Consider the following 16,811-nt stretch of genomic DNA (forward strand, 5'->3'; position numbering starts at 1 on the left):
TAACGTCTTTAAATATGTCAACAATTACGCAGTCGTGTTTCAAATTCTATCCAAAATGCGTCTAATAATCACAATATTCATATTCTTATTCTTTACCATAACAGTGCTAAATATTGTAGTGACGGGTAAAACAACGACATATGTTATCCAAAAAGGCATGGTGATGGCTACAAATAATTCAGATTACGACGACATCGACGACATCACAGAAGAAAACGGTAATCAATTATAATTCTTTTTAGCACTACGATTCTATTATATATGATGTTAATAATTAAATTATTTTTAATTAAGAACACTTGAAACAAGAGCTTACCGTAAATTATACCACAAACGGATGGAATCAAGGCATGTGTGACTATAAAAGAGATCCGCTGGTTTATACCGAAAATTTTATATTAGAAAACGATAACAAATCAGAAATTACTGGAACGATGCAAGTATGTATTATGATAATCACTATTTAGTAAATTATATATTTTTTTGCTTATAATATGGAACGATAGCCTGATTTATATGTAAGATTATTTTTTTAAAGTGCTTTTTCTATTTTTAATGATGTTTTATAAAAAACTATTTTTTTTTAATCTATTCAATTACAGAGCTACTGCCAATAGCACTTGGCAGTCGCTCTATAATTAAGATATCGCGCGCGGCTAGCAAGTAATACATTCTTAAAACAAGCAGAATATTTTATTATTATTATAAATTTATTACTTATATTAAATTGTTAATTTTAGATTGCCATTGGTGGAAATACAAATATAACTTGTGTCGAAGTGATTAATAGGGATACCAGTTCCAAACCTCCTCTTTATCTTAAGGGTGGTGTATTTTCAAGCAACGTACAAGTTGGCGTCTTACCTGGTTATGGAAAAGGTTTTGATTTTACCGTGATGTTGTATGGAAAGTTCAAATAGTGTTAATGGTATTTGCGATTCTAAACCCATCTTGAATTTATTATAAATAAATAAATAAAAAATGATTAAATAAATAATAGTTTTATTTTAATCTAAATGGAAGAGCTTATATTTATAGTAAAATGTGTGACACAATAATTGATATGCATAGTATTAAAATTATTATATTTCCATGTCAGTTCTTGTCATTTTACAGTTTGGAATAGTCAGTGATTCGAAGACTTTTTATTGTCCTGTTTGAGTCCTCCAACTGGTAATGGCGGCGGCGGTACATCAGGAATGTCTGAGTTCTTGTTACTGTTATTCTTTACGTTCAAATTCGGCGGTGGCGTGTTGGGCACTTTGGGTTGCTTATCTGATTCCTCTGGTTGTTGCTGTTGGTTTGGTGGTTGTGGCTGTGGCTGTGGCTGTTGTGGGAAATTCTGATTGTTCCATGGTTCTGGTTGGTCGGAAGGTTGTTGCGGACTATATAGGGAAGGGTGGACTAAATAAGGGTTGTAAAAGTTTTGCGGGAATGACTGGTAGTATGGGTTGTAGATGTTATTGTAAGGGAGTACTATGCCACTGTAAGGGTCTGAAAAGTATGGATTGTAAGTGTAAGGATCGTAAGGGTAAGGTAGTTTTGGATTGTATTGGTTTATTGGGATCAGACTGGGAGGAAGACCGAATTGGTTGAGTTTTAAAGAATCGTCTTTTGGTGGAGGTTGTGGTTTATTGGTTGGTGGAGAGTTTTCTTTTGAAGGATTCTCTGATGGTGATTTAGACTCAATGTTTGAATCTGGTTGAGTTTCTTCTGGCTTTTCGTTACTCTCAGGATCTTGTTGGAATAGAGGCTTTTGAAATGGAGGCTAAAATGAAAATATAAAAATTATTACAGAATATATTAACAACTAAAACTCTAGGTCAGGCATGGCGAACCTTTTTGGGTTCGCGTGCCAAAAATCCTCCAAAAAAAAAAAATATTATATCTCGATTGTGTGGCGTGCCCAAGGAGTAAAAAAATTACGAAGATAGAAAAAATAAATAATTTTTTTTTTTAAAACGATTGTCGTTTATCTTAGAAAACATTTGATAATTAATAAAATGAAATAAATTAATAATTCACGGGTTATTTAATTAAGATTTTCATTTTTAAGTTTCAAATTAAAAAATATTTTTGAACTTGGAAATCGTTCGCGTGCAATCCAAATTCTCAAGCGTGCCACCTCGGGCACGCGTGCCCTAGGTTCGCCATGCCTGCTCTAGGTGATAATTTCTGATAATTAAGAGATTTCGTTGTCAATAATACAATATATTCACTTACTGTTTTTTTTAATTGTAATGAAAAAGACGAATAAATAATTATTTTCATTTAAGAAATATTGTCAGTTGTACGTTCATTTTATACAATGCTTGTTAAAGATTTGAGTTCTTAAATTCCCTGAATTTAAGTGAAGAATTTCGTTTTAGCAAAACTGTATTTAAACTCGGTTTGTAATGACGGTATTGATTATGCACTTGTGCTTTTCCCCTCTTTTTTTGAGTGCTTAAAAACCAACACCCGCCAAGTTATTAATAGCAGAGACACCGCCCGAAATGTACAAAAAAGTATCGAAAATTCAAGGTACAATTAGTAAAGTATGTTCGATTAATAAAAAAAATCCGAAGGTAATACTAAACCCTAAATATCGTTTACAAGCATGCTTAACATAACAGTTGCGCGAAAATTTTAGAATCCGGATTTTAGAAAGATATACTTTACTGACAATGTGCTGCGTGTTGTTTTGGAAATTAAATATCAAAAATGATGTTTTGAGAAATAAGGAAATGTTAAACAGTTTTTGTATTAGTACTCAATAACTAAATCAATTACTTTTTGCGTAGAATGAGTATACAATTTATAAAGGCGATTCTTAGTTACCATTGCTTTGGAATTGCCTATGGTAGAAGTGTAAGATGACAAGTGTCGCACGTGGGATTGGTAAGAGGCTGTTATCAAGACCGTTCACGCCCAAGTTTGCAGATCACTGACCGTAGATAAAGGCAAAAATCGATCAGTGAAACCAGTTTGGGTACGTGCCTTTTGCGTTGAATCTTTGACGTCATTTGGTAAGTGGCAAAAGTGCATCGGGTCCACTATATGTGACCTGGTCACTGAACTATTGCACATAATCGTAAGCCCTATGGGTTCGTTTGGGTGTTATTCTCCTTTCTCTCAGATTCGCTAAATTTATATGTAATATATAATACTAAAGAAGTTTAGCTTTCGAGTGGAAGAAAACGCGTTTTAATGGGACAAGGCGAGGCAGTTGAATGCTATGTGCAAAATGAAGAATTTCACAATATTCACTCGGTTATAGTTATGAAAATTGCTGGAGAGTGGTTTCAAAAATTAAAGGCCAGTTGAAGAGTTTTATGGAGTTTCCAAACATAATTACTAAATTGATCTCTTTGTTTTTTTTTTATTTATTATTATTATGTTACCTTGAATTCTTGTTGATATACGAGCGGTGGCTGTAGTGGATAACCTAAGGCAGTTTCATGAAGAACAGGCTGTATCAATGGATATGCCCTAGAAGGCGTCAAGTTGGTGTCTGAGCTGATAATGGCGTTGTATACTTTTGGAACTCGGAGAAGACCACCGCTGCAGCTGCTTATCAGGCATATTGCAAAACACACACTCCAAAGCATCTGAAATGCAATATAAGGTACAATGTTTTATGTTTAAAAACATTATTAAAATATTTTTAATTTTAGAGCATTCACGAATCTGTATATTTTATTTAAAAACCATGTGATTTTTGCTCAAGAAATATTTATTATGAATATAAAAACTATCCTAAATATAAAAACCATCCTAAATGTTAATTAAAATTTTTAGAATTCACGCACTGTTACTTTTATCTTTTTTGTAGTTTGTGTTGTTAAGTTACAAAATTAAAGAATAAAAGTAAACAATAAAGCACTATAATAAATGCTAATAATAAACACATTAATAACATTAGTATAACACCATACATTTAATAAATTTTATTTAATAAGGATATATATTTCCATTTTTAGACATACACGTCAACATGGCTATAGTAATTGGTTTTACAGCATATCTTACAGAATATTTTTCAAAAAAATAATAAAGTCATAAATTGCATTAATCAGCAACTAAGTACGATATGCATATTTGAGGATAATATTCACTTTGTGATTATACAAAGAACACGGCGTCCTCGAGCTCATTAATTGATGAGAACGGAGAATGCTAGTCACAGAAAAATCAAAGACATTTCACGTAAAACAATTGACCGCGTACCTATATCGCACGCACATATTTTTTTGCGTGCATTAACGTAATTACAAATGGTTCTTTCCGTGAATCGTGCCGAATAATTATTACTACTAGACTTTAATGTCTTACATAGCAAAACTCGATTGGCGAGGTCGTTCAGATTGCGTATGAAAAAAGTGCGTCACAGGTTGTTCACGAAATCTCTATAAGCAACATAAATATTTATATATAGCACGTTTAAGTTGTAAATAATATTTTTTATTAAAAGTTATAAAAAAAGTAGTTACATCGAGAGTATAGAATATCTACAAAAATATATAAAAGTACAAAAACATTTGAGCTTTTATGTATAAAATATTAGGCTTTGATACGCAAACAAAATGCTCAAGTAAGGATCGGAGGAAAGGAAGTATTTTAATATAAATTATTCATTGTTTTCAGTTCCAGGAAAATTTTGGCGTGAAACAAGTCTCTGAGTTAAAGCTTGTTATTTTCGTTGTTAGAGCGAATATTAGAATGATTATGCGGTTTTAATCAACGATTTTAGAAAATATTATTTTGATTTAATTATTAGTAGCATATGCATTATATATATGTATATATAAAATAAGTAAACCTTTTACTCAGAATATACAGAGACTAACTAATAAAAGCAATATAACTTAGCAGTTTATCTTACCTTATCGATAGTATAGTTTAAAAATTGTGTAATATACCTACATTGATAAGTACACTTAATAATATTTTTTTTATAAATCTTAAACAAAAATGACCTTTCTAGGAACAATATCTATACCATGAAATATTTAAAAAATTATGGTGCATACTTAAAATAGAAAATTATGATGCAGACGAAAACATCCTTGTGTTTGGTAAGTTCGTTAAAATCTGGATGGCTCGTGCAAGATGAGTGTTCTCAAGCGCTGAGGTCCTGACCGCAAAGGGGAAGAATAAAGGACGCGATCGCGACTCTAGGGCAATCAAAGCTTGTAGCTGAAAGCCGCTGAGTAAATATGTATATTAACAACATACACCAATAACTCTCTAAGCTTTGGAAGTAATTATACGCTGCTATAATAAAACTTGTAGTTTTCATTGTTTAGATTCAGATTTAAATTTCCACTAATATTTAAGTATCATTTAAGAAGCACATTCCAAGATAGCTTAGCTATTGTACTTTCTTTAAATTAAGTAAACAATTACTTTAAATATTTTTTGCCATAAAGACAAGATAATTATATATTTTACGTATACTACATTTACTATATTAAAATAATATAATTTCGAATTGATTTTATTTATCTAAAAAATCAATGCTTTTCAAGTCTTTTGATTTTAATATAATATGTGTTAAGACTTAAATAGTCGTTGCGACGAAATAAGTCACAAAGACTTTGAAAAAACTAGTTTTCTTGTTGGCACGATATGCGCGTGCTAATTGTATATTTGAGCGGATCAGAAAGCACTTTGTAAAATAATCTGGAGAAAGAATACAGTCGGTGACAATGCAAAGTCAAAGTTTTAAAGATATGTGTTTACAATAAGTTCCGCATTATATGATTGCAAAATTAATCGCAGTTATGCAAAGAAAATTCTAAATATATATTTAGTAGACAAAAAATGTTTCTGTTCCAAATTATCGTATTGGCAAAACTGATCGTTAGAGGAAAGGGTGAAGAACATTTTATAATTTAAGAGTACCTAAGCACAAACTTTACACTTCGCTCTTGACTGAAACGAACAGGAGTGAGCAAACTTATTTTGTAAAGGGTCAGATTAAAAATATTTTAGACTTGCCGGAGCAAGAAGCAAAATTAAAGTGAAATTTTCATATATGAGCACTGATTTTTCCTTGTATTTTTAAGTTAAATTCGTTAAGAATTCCAATTATATTTGCAGTAAAGGCTAATTTTGTATTCGATAATAATAGATAAGGGCGAGGTTTTCGTTTGGAAAAATTTCAATCGCTCCTCTAAATTAATAAAATATGAATAAAAATTTACTATGACATTCGGTTTTCATTTCTGATAAAAAAGTCATGGAACTGACGACACAACTGGTTCAATAAATCATGATAGATTAAAATGTTTCCCACAAATACCAGCTAGTAAATAAAATCAGACACATGCCTCATATTTTTTTTAGCCAAGTATTATTTTTACCACTATCGTATGTAACACATTTTAATATACTTTGCGAACGTTTTCTCAACCATTAACAATATTTTATCTGTAGTATTATATGAGGCGAAATTATTTAAAATTATTTCACTGATTTTAATTTAATATTATTTTTTGCAACATAGGTTCAATATACTAATTTAAATTTAAACTTCAGAAGTGATTTTTATTATTAGTTTTTAGCACATGTATTTTTTATTATCAATGATTTTATTGGTAATTTTTTTTTATTATTTTTTGTTTGCTATTTTTTTCCTACCAAAACTAACATTTGCACAATCATGTCGTATTTTATGGCTATTAAGATTAAAAAGCGATTTTTTATAGCCATGAATAATAATAATAAATATTTAATTTAATTTATTATTACGTTCAATGTAATATTTAGTTAATTTAAAAAATATATATTTACAACTAAAAAAATACTAAATGCTTATTATATATTATCATAATACAAATCAGTCTAAAATATGAAATAAAAATCAAGATGCTAAATGAAAAGTTAAATATATATTTATTTAACATAATTATTTAGACGTTTTCTGGTTAAAAGCAAATATTTTTTCACTTTGCCGCAAATATCAATTTACGATGTTTGCTCTAGCAAAAAAGAATGTAAACCAATTACGAAATAGCTTATTCATATTATGCAAATGTAATGTAAATACTCGCCGGTTCTCAAACGTTTAAATGCACTTATAAATTATATTAAGTTTTTTTTTATTTTATGTATCTATTAACTCGGCTAGTGTAAATTATTTATTAGTTAAATTGTATTATACGTTTAAACAATATTAGTTTTTGTTATATTTGCGCAATATATTTTGCACATAATACTGTTTTATTAAAGATTAAAAATAAATAATAATATATACATAAATTCTATAAAATAACCCACTCATGCCGGTAATATGGTTTGAACTATATAAAAAAGAATACATTAATGGATAAATCAATTTATTACGTTCAACGGTTACGCCTGTTACATTGAAAAGGCGTCGATTGATTCGGATGATTAGACGGTCAAACGCCTGAGGAATTGTCAAGGTCGTTGCGATTTATGAGGTCACTGCGAGATCATGAATGAAATGAATTTTCTCACGGAGTCGAAAGTTCAAAGTTGACCGCTACTTAGATGGTGAGATAAGATATATACAAATTGCCGTGGATTTATTATTTATATACATAAAACTAATTTATTGATCACGATCAATTTGTTTTCATTGACGGTAATATATAATATACTAGACGGTTAAGTTTGTTTTAATCGTACACGCTAAGGTGCGCGTAGTTTAACAACAGGTTAAGTCAGAGTCAACGCGTTTCGCTAGTTTCGTAATTGCTGGTAGTATCTTTCTCACGTATAAACCACTGTCTAATGTACTTGGAAATGTTCAGTATTGAACGCATAGATTGTATACGAGAGCCAAGTATTGACGACGCATTTTATCACGTTCAAGTCATGGAAAAAAATGGTTAAATATGGTTTTAAAAATGTAATAAAGTTCAGTTAAATTATGGAAATGATGGAGGAGAAGATGTTTGGCGAGATATTTTATTTAAAATATCTATATTTTAAAATATATTTTTAAAATATCAATATAGATATTTTATTTAAAATATCCGTTTTAATATACATATATATTGAAACGGATGTTTTAAGAGTGGTATAGACGTTTCTTAGAGGGTCGTGAAGACCTCGATGATGAAAATAGAGAAGGGCGGCTTTGATTGCTGAAGAAGTTATTTTTTTTATTTCAAAGCAATTTTTAATGAGATTTTGGGGATAAAAATAGTAGCAGCAGGAAAAATTGAATTTATCGCTGATGGCTCTGAGTTTTTTTTAACGCATCATGAGAGAATTGTAATTACATCGAAGCAAACTTCTTATACAAAAAGTACGCCAAGTTAGATCAAATGTTAAGGTTCTCCTTAATGATTTTCTTCGATTATAACATATAATTACACTCTGAATTCCTACTACCAGTACATACGGTTAATAAGGAGTATTACTTTACAGTTACACTTTGTTTGAGTGACTTGATTTTTAATTTTTCGATTTACTTAAGTCGCAGACGTCAGTATGTGAGCTATGATGTACCACAAGGATTCAATCCTCTGTTTTTTGCTCTTTATTTACGACATACAAGAGCCAATTATTAACTCGAAATATGTATTATATGTCAATGATTTGAAAAAAAACCGATCGATAATCGACTACCTTCTAAATGTCAGGTTGAAACATTTTACAGATCCCCTTATCTAGTAACAGAGTAATTTACAGTTAAGGCGGAGATGTTTCAAGCAGAAATATTTCCGTCGATGACTTAAGAGTGTGCGATAAGGCGTCATGGATGCTCGGCTTCGCTATGCGGAGCGCGTCACTTCAATAATTTATGGCAACTCGCGTTTGATTCGATTTGCTCGGTGATTTTGAACACAATAATGATGTAGCTGTGAGGAACTAGAATTGTGCCCGTCTATTTTAGGTGTGCACCAAACTGTTTTATTAATATTTTTAATGTATAATTGTTAGCATATTGTTTGTATAATAGCCATCATGACACATTAAGGAAAACTGTCAAGTTATGATAGTCAAATTAAAAATAAATAAAAAATATAATTCGAAGAAAAGACTAGATTGGTGGGTAAATAACTCTTGGATTTTGGACTATGTTAACACTTTTAATGTTTTTTGTATAAAAACCATGTACATACAGTAGCCATTAAATTCACTAGATATGATCCTTTGACTTTTTGTTGTTCCTTGAGGTGAAAAATATATTAAAATGATGACATGTTGTGATCATAGAGGAGAGAAGGGAAACATCATAAACTAAGCTACACACTAAGATTATACCAAACAGTGCAATTAATACATATTTTAAGGATTAAAAGAATCAATGATATAAGTGTATTAAATATTAATTTATATGTAAAGACAATAACTTCTTAATTAACACAAATTGACACAAACTGAGAAGCTACATTCATTTTTTTAGCTTACAAATACAAATATAGTTAGCATGTTTATTACTGTTTATGGTTGAAGACTTTTATCTATATTATATGGCATTTAGTAAATATAACTTTATGGTATTATTTGTAATTTAATATCAGTGTAGCATATTATTAAAAATCTATTATATTTTTTAATAATGTTTGTAAATAATAAAATAAATAATTAATTGAAAGCATCTATTAATTTCTTGTGGTTACTTTTACTCGACCTTTTATTTAATTTTCTAATACTATTTGATCATTATTATAAATACATACTTTAAAAAACACAACGTGTATTATTTTAAAAGCGTGCTGCAAAAATAAATAAAAATTTCGTTAACAACATACAAAATGACGAACCATTATATAACTTTGGCAATTTCCAAAGTTACGACGAAATGGCTCATAATTAATTTGCATAACGTTTCCAAAATCGTTGCTAAACGCCTTTAGCCTCGTTATAATAATATTGCATTTTATTTCATTAAGTGAACCCGAGGTTTTCATTTATATAGGTATGTACATACATCTTTTTAATTCGTTTTTTGAGCACTGAGAAAGTTTTGTTGAAGGATACGTGGATCGATATAATAATTATTTGTGCGAACGAGCTCACATTCTCAATGACGTTTGACAAAAAAACAAGATAATAGACTGTGACTCAAACATTTACATAATGCGGTTAGAGAAGTATGATTAATGAGTGTATTGAAAAAAATCTTATCTATGATAAAACAATGATTTAATTAAGGTTAAAACATTAGATGTTTATCTAATTTGTAATTAAATAAATAAGATGGATTATTTATCTATATTATTTACTATTCTAATTAAAAACGCCGAAAAGTTGACTATGTTATTAAACAATTATGCAAACGTATATTTATAAGCTTTCTTGTACTATATTTAATTGAAACATTTTTTTAGATATGTAAAACGCAAAACTTTATATTGGTTTTAAGCTATGGCTACAAAAATAAAAAGCACTAAGATTATGCCTTTTATATGGAACTTTTAATAGAAAACAATTTTAATATTTATTATATTTTTTGTGTTTTATATATTATATATGTGACGTTTATTTTATGTTATAATAATCAATCACATTAGTATATGAACGTGCCATTCAATAAAATTATTTAATGATAAAAAAGGGTTTGAGAAACCTTTTATATATACTTCATTGTTTATAGTAAATTAATTATGTCTCATATATAGAAACAATACACATATAATAAATAAAACTGTATTTGATTATTGCAATTCATTTATAACCTAATCAAAAATATATAAAAATATTTATAATTTTTTTTAAATAATTTTATATTAAATTGCATTTAATTTATAACTATAATTTGTAAATCTAGTAGGTGAAAGCAGATAGATAAAATATTGAATAAGTAAAATGCTTATGAATTATTGTGATAAATGTCATTTATTTACCTACTAATTTATATATTAAAATCAAAGGTATTTGGGAATTGCTGGTTAGAATTAAATATCAGGTTTTTGTGTCACATATTATACTGAAAATGTTTGTAGCTTACATTGTATGTAAATTAGGGAGCATCTTCAAAATGGTAGTTATAATATGTATTTTGACACAGAATAAAATTATTTATTCTCATACTAAAATGAGTGGAACAATTAAAAGGCATTAAAACCCAAATACGAATACAATACATACAAAAGTTATATTATTATTAATGCAAGATTCTAAAAAATCACTGACTTTTAAATAAAGTTTAGACATATAAGTCTAATCTGAGAGTTAAAAAGGTCATTTAAAGAAAATATATACTGATCCAAAAACTTAAAGAGCTAAATGTATTAATTTTTAGTATAAATCTAATACAAATAAATTTAATAAAATTTTAAGCAGCGATATTTTTACATGTTTTTATATGCTGATCAAACAGAAATTTAAGAAAAAAATATACTTATGATAACTCTCATTTTAAGAATTAAATATCCACACAATAATTTACTTGAATTAAATTTAGGTTATTTAAGAATATAATCATAGCAAGTCATGTTATTTATATTATGCTTAAGTAAAGTAAGTCATACGATTAATTATATATTATTATTTTCTGTTCATTCCTCGATTTACAATAGAAGATATGTTCCAGTAAATATCACGTAAATTAAAACCGTGTAAATCGAGGCATAACGTGTACTTTTTAACGTTTCTGTAAATTATGCAGTAAACAAATAAAATCTTCAGCGACCTTAAAGTGCAACTCAGAATACACTGCATGGGCAGTGAGAGAGGTTCCGTACGTAGGTCAAGTGCGAGTAAGACATTAATTTATGTGTTTGTACATCGCGACGCTACACGCGTGAAAGCAAATATGTTTGATTTGGAGTATTTAAAAAAAATCTTTTCAAACGATTACCGCGTAATTTGAGGAATAAGTGTAGTAACAAAATCTATGTTATGCTTAGTATAATATAGTCATATAATAACACTTATCTAATGCTAATCAAATTTAAAATTTTATGAAAACAATATTCATCTGATTTGTTATCAAATAAAAAAAATCAGGAACACAACCGCAAATCTATCGATTTGAAAAAACATTTGACAATGTTTTTAACCTTTATAAAAAATATTATTATTTGGTCTAAATGGGCTGTCAGTTAATCTGATAAGTTATTTTTCTGACCGACAACAGATTGTAGAGATTGGTAAATTAAAAGTTGTTCTATTGTATATCATGTGGAATATTGTTTTTTTATTATTCTAGAAACTCATCTATTTTTTATCTATAAAGGACATGATAAATAGTACAAAGACGTCTACATTTTTATGTAGACGATACTATTATATAATCCTTTAATATGATGTGCAATGGATTCTGAATACAAAGGAATACAAACTTTTTAGTAACATAAAATAGTTCTATAAAATGAATGAAAGGTTTTTAATAAATTAAGTATATTTGTAGTAAATTGTTTTGATTGCAAGGACTTCATGGTATTCTGCCATGTGTTCATCAATTATGTTTTGGTTTAATAACATATACTATTACTTAAATAAAGTATTAAGGATTATTTTGAAAATAAACATAAGAGAACATGATACTGATATTACAAATAGCACACCATTTTATATAGGGTCAATATAAAAAAATAGTAATTTAGCCATCATAAACTGTCAATTTGTGATGGCTAGATTTTTAATAAATCTTAATCTAAAATACATTTACTTGCAACTTAATCATTTTAAAGAATTTTATTTCTATTTTTTTTTTGTTCACAAACTTTTCACTTTTTATTCACTTTGTTTCGACGGATGACTTACATTGTCTGGCATGTCTGTCGGCGCACAAAGCCCTCTCAACTCACTCGGTGGTCACTGGTGTCTGGTGCGACTGGAGCTGATGCTGAAGCTGGTGGCGAAGGTGATGTAGATAGAGCCGAGGTGGTGGGGCCAAGGTTCGACTCTTGTCTCTCGACCCACGCACTCGACGCTCGGTACTTTACTGTGTGTACTGGCAAACAAAATGCAAAAGCGGTAAAACCGAATTACATACATTGTGCTGCGACATTGGTACCAGACACCCACCCATACGAACAATCGATCTAATTGCTTCGCCAAATTAACGCCAAGAGCGATCATTTTTCATATGTAGAACACATGTCTTGAAAGACAAGGATATCTGTGGGCATCAATTAGCTAAGCTTTTCAAAAATATTTTTAAGTGTATGTAAGAGTTTAGTCTTAATTCAAAAGTGTTGTAAACACATAAAAAGCAAAAGATAGGAAGAAAATTTATTATTGCTAGGTTTGACAGGACCTTGCTATGAAATTAGTCACAATGACTTGTTAATTTCCTATAAAATTAACTATTTTATTTATTTTATGACACACAATCGTATTTTCGTGCGACGTATACGACTTTATTCTTGTGACTAGGCTCTAGTACGCGCGAATGTATGTGTAAAAATTGGAAGCTGTGCTTTTTTTCTTACCTGTTTGGATTTAAAACATTTTGAGTATAAGTCTAAAGCAGTGTGACTTTGCAGCCAAAATATCCTTTGGACGATCCGCTGATGTCTTTAGTGTAAGCCATAATACACAGTCATACGGTAAGCCAAAAACTAGAATAAAAAATATTTAATTAAAAATATACTTATTTAAATGGCAAATAAATAAAATATTATTATATACATATACTACATATGTATCATTTTATTTATCGCAGTTTTTATTTTATTAAATATCGTATAAATCTGTACAAAACGTTGTGTATAATAATAAAAAAAATCAGGTTACTTTTAAATGCGTCACCGTGTAATTATTTTATTATAAAACAACCAAAAAGAAATAAAAAGCACCTGGTGTGGAAAATTGAATATTTAAATAGAAAAGTTTGAGAAACTGATTTACAGAATATTATTTACATATCTAACAAGAATATTTATGATAATACGTTTATTGAAACTTTTTAATGAAAAAAATTGAGTTAGTGATTAAACTTTAACAATGGCAGATTTAATATCAATACACATTTAATCATTGCAACAAATTTAATACTCAATAACTTTTTAATAAATGTAAATAAAACTTCAATTAAGGGTATTTACCTTATAATTCAAGAATATAAATTATTTTTGTTATAATATATTTTATTTTTGATTTTGCGAAGCCATTTTAATTCATGTCCCTAATATTTAAATTAAAAATAACTTACGATGTCATTTAAAAACAATAAACTGTTTTATAATTACTGAACTTTTCAACTACTGCTCATTTATTAAATCTAATGATGATTAATTTGACCCACGGACTGAAATTAAATACTGGCTTTTAATAATATATTATATAAAATATAAAGTAATAATTATTATTTTAAAGTAAGAGCAAACTTTAATTTATTGCATTATCTGGAAAACCCATAATCGTTATGTTAAAGTATGTTTAACATACATGTAAATAAGGTAACTAATAAGTGTGCATCTCGGTAATAGTATGAATCGTTTATTTTCGGATGGTTGTTAAAAATTTTTTCCCAGGAGGTACAATATCTATAAATTGTGTATATTTCAGAATATTGATGTCAAAAATTACTGATTTAAGAGCTACCATTATACAGGCCAAGATCTGATATGATATATATTTGCTAAAAACATAGTCTGGTTCTACCACAAATCATCCGCATTGGTCAGATAATCAAATACTAAAATAGACTGTGGCCTTTATCCCATTTCTCAAAGCTATATTGGCTAGAACACTATTGTATTCAAGTCAAAATTAGACCAGAATAACGAGAGTTCTTGTAGAGAACTCACAATAAGCAGAGCTATACTGAATCTCCATGTTTGTAAATTCGATTGTCTATACGACTTAGAGTACTACAGCGATAACAGTTACATATATTTTTAACTTATTTTTATAAAAATATTAACATAATAATCATCCAGATACAGTACAAAATTTGCTAACTTGTTATTTTGAAGATGTAAGTTCTTATAGCATATACAAATGTATATCAGAATATTAGAAGTAAAATGGCATTATTAATTAAATTTACACGCAATAGAAAGGTGCTAATATGATAGATGAGAATAGATCTAATTGACTTGCTCATTCTAATAATTTTAATTGATATGTTGGATTACAAAAATTTTCTGTATGGGTGGAGTTGTGAAAAAGTATAAAAATAAAACGCAAATAAAAGACAGATCACACAAACATATTCCATTACTTGAACATTAAGGGGGTAAACATGTTTTTCATTAATTTGATTATTTAAATATATTTTCATATATCTTCATAAGAAAATTATTAAATGCATACAAAGTACATGTTTTAAAATCAATTTTAAGAGAGTTTTTGTAAAGCTCTGTTTAAATAATTTCCCTTTATATTCTCAACATTTCGATTTTGTACAACGCACACATACGTATTATACTATGTATGTATATAGGACCAGCAGCGTTCGTAATGGGTCTGCTCTATTGAAAACTTTTGAGCGTGACTTTCACAAACGGTTTCAATGAACTTTTGCATGGCAAAGGCCAGAAACGAATCGGCTACACGGACCATTAGGCCACCGACAGACGTATGGTCAGCGTATCTCCGGTGTGTTCAGTTCTAGGAAGTCACACCTGAACATCAATGGAAAATTTTCGCAATCAAAACACAGGCCTTGAAGTATACCGACTCTTCCGTTTCCTAGCGTCATTTCTTCGAAGGAGAGCTAACGATCAGGGATGGTCAGTTCACGACACGCTTATTATGTTGAAAATTAAAACAACAATCAAATTAAAAACTGTGTAACCTATAATTTATTTACATAATATGATGCTTAACTCGCAATTGAATTAAATAAACCATAAGTGTTACAATATGCAATCAAACAATTTTAAGTAAGGTGTTAATATACGTAGTATACGATGTATGATAATTTACATTGACTAGATCCTATCGTGAGGTACCGAAGCTAGCTCGTGTGCGAATACGGACCATCAACTTTTTGGGTTTTAAATATTATTTAAAAAAATATATTTTATAATTTAATGGTTCAAATTACACACAATTATTTAGGATTTTCAATGATAGATAAAATGGTTCAATCTATAAAAAACTACTTAACCTTTTCAATTCATTTGAAAATAGGTTTACAACTTGACTAAATATTTACAGAAGAAAACATTTTATATTATTTAACGTTAGATTTGAAACTTGGATATTTAATAATAAATCTAAATATTGTATATCATTTATGAATAGGTTTAAAACTTGGCTAGATAATAATAAATAAAACATTGTAATAAATTTTGGTATACTGAAAATTCGTTATATCGAGTGTAAGGAAGATGATATATTTTTATTTTATTTTTAATTACCATATTACTACAGCATCAAAATAACCTCTTATTAGGTTGACAGATCGTTTTTTGTCTATTTTTAAGTATACTGTATGAAAGACAATAAAATTTGTAAAAAAAATGTTTTATAAAAAAGTTTGAGTGTCAGCGAAACATCTATAATGACACATCTGACACACTCCAAGTCAAGGAAGAACTGAATTCGGAGAAATATTGTTTCAAGTTGCAAAGTCATTTTTAAATTCGGATCAAAATATTTCGTTATACTAAGATTAGTTTTTGTTACAATGAAAACATTTTGTATGAAAGTTTTTCGGGGACAAATTGAAGATTCGTTATACTGGGAATTTCGTTATTATAATATTACTAGCTGTATGTGGCAAAATATGTACCTCACGATAGTGAGGTACATATTTTGCCACATCGGAATTAAAAATAAGCCACTCTTAGATATTTTAGTTATTAATTATTCCAGGTATGCAATCACATATTTATAATCATTGTAAAATATTAACAGCATATAAACTACACATTTATATGCTGTCCGTTGGCTGATATAGCGTTCCCACTGCGACAGCGCCGATCGACATTAACTTTCAATCC

General features: G+C 28.8%; 2 protein-coding genes across 2 annotated transcripts in view; one reads left to right on the plus strand and one right to left on the minus strand.

Annotated features, from left to right (window-relative positions):
• LOC148235049 (uncharacterized) lies at positions 1–994 on the plus strand. The gene is made up of 3 exons (XM_088185543.1): positions 1–218; positions 295–440; positions 741–994. The coding sequence occupies exons 1-3, from the start codon at positions 56–58 to the stop codon at positions 918–920; spliced, it is 489 nt and encodes a 162-aa protein (XP_088041669.1). The 5' UTR covers positions 1–55; the 3' UTR covers positions 921–994.
• The window catches only part of LOC148235050 (uncharacterized), a 27,293-nt gene continuing 11,467 nt past the window's right edge, over positions 986–16,811 (minus strand). The window contains exons 2-5 of the mRNA XM_088185542.1: positions 13,347–13,475; positions 12,676–12,865; positions 3,384–3,590; positions 986–1,768 (exon numbers count right to left, since the gene is read on the minus strand). Coding sequence (XP_088041668.1) covers positions 1,127–1,768; positions 3,384–3,590; positions 12,676–12,687 — 861 coding nt within the window. The 5' untranslated portion in view covers positions 12,688–12,865; positions 13,347–13,475 and the 3' untranslated portion in view covers positions 986–1,126. The remainder of the gene's footprint in view (positions 1,769–3,383; positions 3,591–12,675; positions 12,866–13,346; positions 13,476–16,811) is intronic.

This window comes from Plectrocnemia conspersa, unplaced genomic scaffold (assembly GCF_051122295.1).
Source record: "Plectrocnemia conspersa isolate PC_06_02 unplaced genomic scaffold, ASM5112229v1 ptg000005l, whole genome shotgun sequence".
Classification (NCBI taxonomy): domain Eukaryota; kingdom Metazoa; phylum Arthropoda; class Insecta; order Trichoptera; family Polycentropodidae; genus Plectrocnemia; species Plectrocnemia conspersa.